Source organism: Nelumbo nucifera, chromosome 2 (assembly GCF_055504915.1).
Source record: "Nelumbo nucifera cultivar China Antique chromosome 2, China Antique-T2T, whole genome shotgun sequence".
NCBI classification, from domain to species: domain Eukaryota; kingdom Viridiplantae; phylum Streptophyta; class Magnoliopsida; order Proteales; family Nelumbonaceae; genus Nelumbo; species Nelumbo nucifera.
The window spans coordinates 2,652,865-2,656,445 of NC_142650.1; the positions used below are offsets into that span (position 1 = coordinate 2,652,865).

At 43.6% G+C, this 3,581-nt stretch overlaps 1 protein-coding gene across 1 annotated transcript; it reads left to right on the forward strand.

Moving 5' to 3' along the window:
• Nucleotides 1-3,581, forward strand: LOC104594549 (putative protein phosphatase 2C 4). Its single transcript, XM_010254881.3, has 4 exons — nt 1-1,886; nt 2,090-2,203; nt 2,716-2,980; nt 3,103-3,581. Exons 1-4 carry the CDS (start codon nt 192-194, stop codon nt 3,216-3,218), a joined length of 2,190 nt encoding a protein of 729 aa, XP_010253183.1. The 5' UTR covers nt 1-191; the 3' UTR covers nt 3,219-3,581.

Here is a 3,581-nt window from a genome sequence, read left to right on the forward strand (position 1 = left end):
CCTCCACATTTCTTTCTCTTTCTCTCTCTTATTAGTTATTATTTGAATTAAGAGCTGTTTGCTTCTCTCCTCTTCTTAAACCATAAAAGATAAAAGGTACATCAAGAAAAAGCGGACACTAAATATCGGCAATGATATATCGATTCTGGGGATTGTAACGCCCGAAATTCTCTATCTCTCGGTTATCTTCCATGGGTAACGGTTGCGGGAAGCTTGGCACCTCCTGCTTCCTCGGCGCCGGTGGAGTTCGCCGCGGTCATGACATAGCCGAGCCTCTCGATGAAGGTCTTGGTCACTCCTTCTGCTACGTTCGCCCCGATCCCTCTCGTCTCTCCTCCTCCAAGGTTTACTCCGAGGAGACCACCACCTTTCGATCCATCTCTGGCGCTTCTGTAAGTGCTAACACGTCTACCCCTCTCTCTACAGCTTTTGTTGATCTCTATTCCTATAACAGTCTTGATCGAGCTGCCGCTTTTGAAAGCTCTACCTCCTTTGCTTTCATTCCCCTGCAACCTATTCCTCGCTATCTCATGAATTCTGGCCCATTGTCCGGAAATTTCGGGGGAGTTATGGGTTCCGGTCCCCTTGATAGGGGATTTTTATCTGGTCCGATCGAGAGAGGCTTTATGTCTGGACCTCTTGAGCGTGGCTTGTTTTCAGGTCCTCTGGATAAGGGGTCTGATCAGTTTCAGAGGAGCTTCTCTCATGGGGGTTATGCGTTTAGACCAAGATTCAAAAAGGGGTCTCTGATTCAGGTTCTCCGGCAGGCCATCGCAAAGACCATCAGTCGTGGTCAGAACTCCGTGGTTGCCCCGGTCAAAGGGGTCGTCTCCGTCAAAGAATCTGATTGGGTTGTTGGGTCGGAGAAGAACGGGGAGAACCTCACCGTCAGTAGCACAAATTTGAGCAGCGAAGGGAGCTTGGATGACGACTATTCTTTCGAAAGCCAGAATCTTCAATGGGCTCAAGGGAAAGCCGGGGAAGATCGAGTCCATGTTGTGATCTCCGAGGAACACGGGTGGGTTTTCGTCGGGATTTATGATGGATTCAATGGCCCTGATGCGCCCGATTATCTTCTCTCTAATCTCTATTCTGCTGTGCACAAGGAGCTCAAGGGGTTATTATGGGATGACAAGTATGAATCTCCTTCCACCATCACCCCCGCCTCCCCCACTCCCGTAGCCACGGGTCCTAATGTGGAAAAGGATGCTACGGCTACCTCTCATACATCCACATCCGACGAGTCTGATCAGGGTAGGGTATGCGATCGAACGGCTGCTGGTTGCTCTCACTGTGTGGAGCCGGAAAATTATCCGTCTCCGTCTGGTGTTGAAGATGCTAATTCGAATCCCAAGAGAAGTCGTCGTAGGAACTCGAAGAACAGGTATAAAGGGGCAGCGAAGAAATGGGAGGAGAGTCAGAGGAGGTGGAAGTGTGAATGGGACAGAGAGAGGTTGGAGCTTGATCGGAAGCTCAAGGAACAGTTGAGTCGTTCTAATTCACAGGGATCGGCGGAGGCGGCTATTAATCACTCGGACGTCTTAAAAGCTCTTTCTCAAGCTTTGAGAAAGACGGAGGAAGCCTATTTAGATATCGCGGATAAGATGGTAATGGAAAATCCGGAGCTGGCTCTGATGGGTTCATGTGTTCTGGTAATGTTAATGAAAGGAGAAGATGTCTACTTGATGAATGTGGGTGATAGTCGAGCGGTATTAGCTCATAAAGCAGAGCCCGACCTTTGGCTAGGAAAAGCCCGGCAGGACTTGGAACGGATCAATGAGGAAACTCTGTATGATCTTGAAGCATCTGGTGGTGATCGATTCGACACATTATCCAACTTAGCTGCCTTTCAGCTCACTATCGACCACAGTACTTCTATCGAGGAGGTAAAGTCCTACAACCTTCCTATCGAAAAGAAAGAAAGAAAGAAAGAACAAAAGAATCAAACAAAGATTTCAAGCCTCTCTCAACCATACACAATACACAGTCTGGAATCTCCTCTATAGGATGGATGATTGATAGGCTTCCGTGGATCTGGAGTTGCGGATTCAGCAGCAATATATGACCTTTGTTTTATGTTGTATTTCAGGAAGTCCAGAGAATAAAGAACGAACACCCAGATGATGCTTCTGCTGTCACAAATGACCGCGTGAAAGGTTCCTTGAAGGTCACACGGGCTTTTGGCGCTGGCTTTCTGAAACAGGTATTTTCTTTTTTTGATAATTCACATTTGCATCACACACATAATTGATCAAACGAATGCCCATTAAATCTGGTTCTATTTCACCATTTCTCCTATGGTTGTGGTCCTCTTTCTGCCAAAATTGAAAAAAACTCCTTATTGTATAAAATACTACTATTAACATTGTTAGGTATAGTTATAACTTCAATAGTAGACCACAACAATGTGATGGATCTTTGCTTTAGGTAGGACAGGAATCACTTCACTGAAATTTGGTCCAGACCAACCATGAACTCCGTAATTTTTGAAATAGATGCACAGCATGAAGATGGTTATTCCTGCCCTGAATTGGCGCTTCTGTAAAATAGAGAAATTAGTTGTTGTTAAAAGATCTTGATGTCGATTCAAAAGAAATTCCAAGATCAGGCAGAGTTTGAAAATGCTGTTCTTTTCTACACGTCTCGTTTGGTTAGATGTGTTGTTTTTTTTTTTTTATATCATTTCTGATACACGACTTCTCTGGGTTTCTGCAGCCCAAATGGAACAATGCACTTCTGGAGATGTTCAGAATTGACTATGTAGGAACTTCCCCATACATCACCTGTTCCCCATCTCTCTATCACCATAGAGTGGGCCCTAAAGACAGGTTTTTGATACTGTCATCCGATGGACTCTACCAATACTTCACCAATGAAGAGGCTGTGTCTGAAGTTGAACTTTTCATTGCTTCATGGCCCGAAGGGGATCCCGCACAACACCTTGTTGAAGAAGTCCTATTTCGTGCAGCAAAGAAAGCTGGTAAGTTCCATGTTTCAAGTTTCAATCAAAACCAACAGATTAAAACAAGACAAGTAAGAAAAATGACTGAGAAAGCAAACTAGATTTGACTTGATTATTTATATATAATGCACAAATTGCAGGTATGGACTTTCATGAGTTGCTAGAAATACCACAGGGGGATCGTCGGCGGTACCATGATGATATCTCTATCATTGTTATTTCGTTGGAGGGAAGGATATGGCGGTCGTGTGTGTAAACAGAAAATATATATATAATATAATATAATATAATATATATATATAGAGAGAGAGAGAGAGAATCCACAGAAAACAAAAACCAGGCTTTTTTGTTTCTTTATTTCATTTTTAATTTCTTTCCTTTTTTTTTCTTCCCGTTCACCTTTGTAACATACTTTGAACAACTGCGGAGAGAGACAGAGAGACTAGTTGTGACTTGTGTATCAGGTGGTGGGAAAACTGTAAAGGTGTACAAGCTGCTGCATTTTAATTTTAAGCTGCCATAGATACTTGTAATTTTCTAATAAATGGTGCTCCTCCAAGGAGTTCCATTATGCAAATTAATAACTAAAAGAGCAATGCCTTGGCCTCGAATCTTTCAA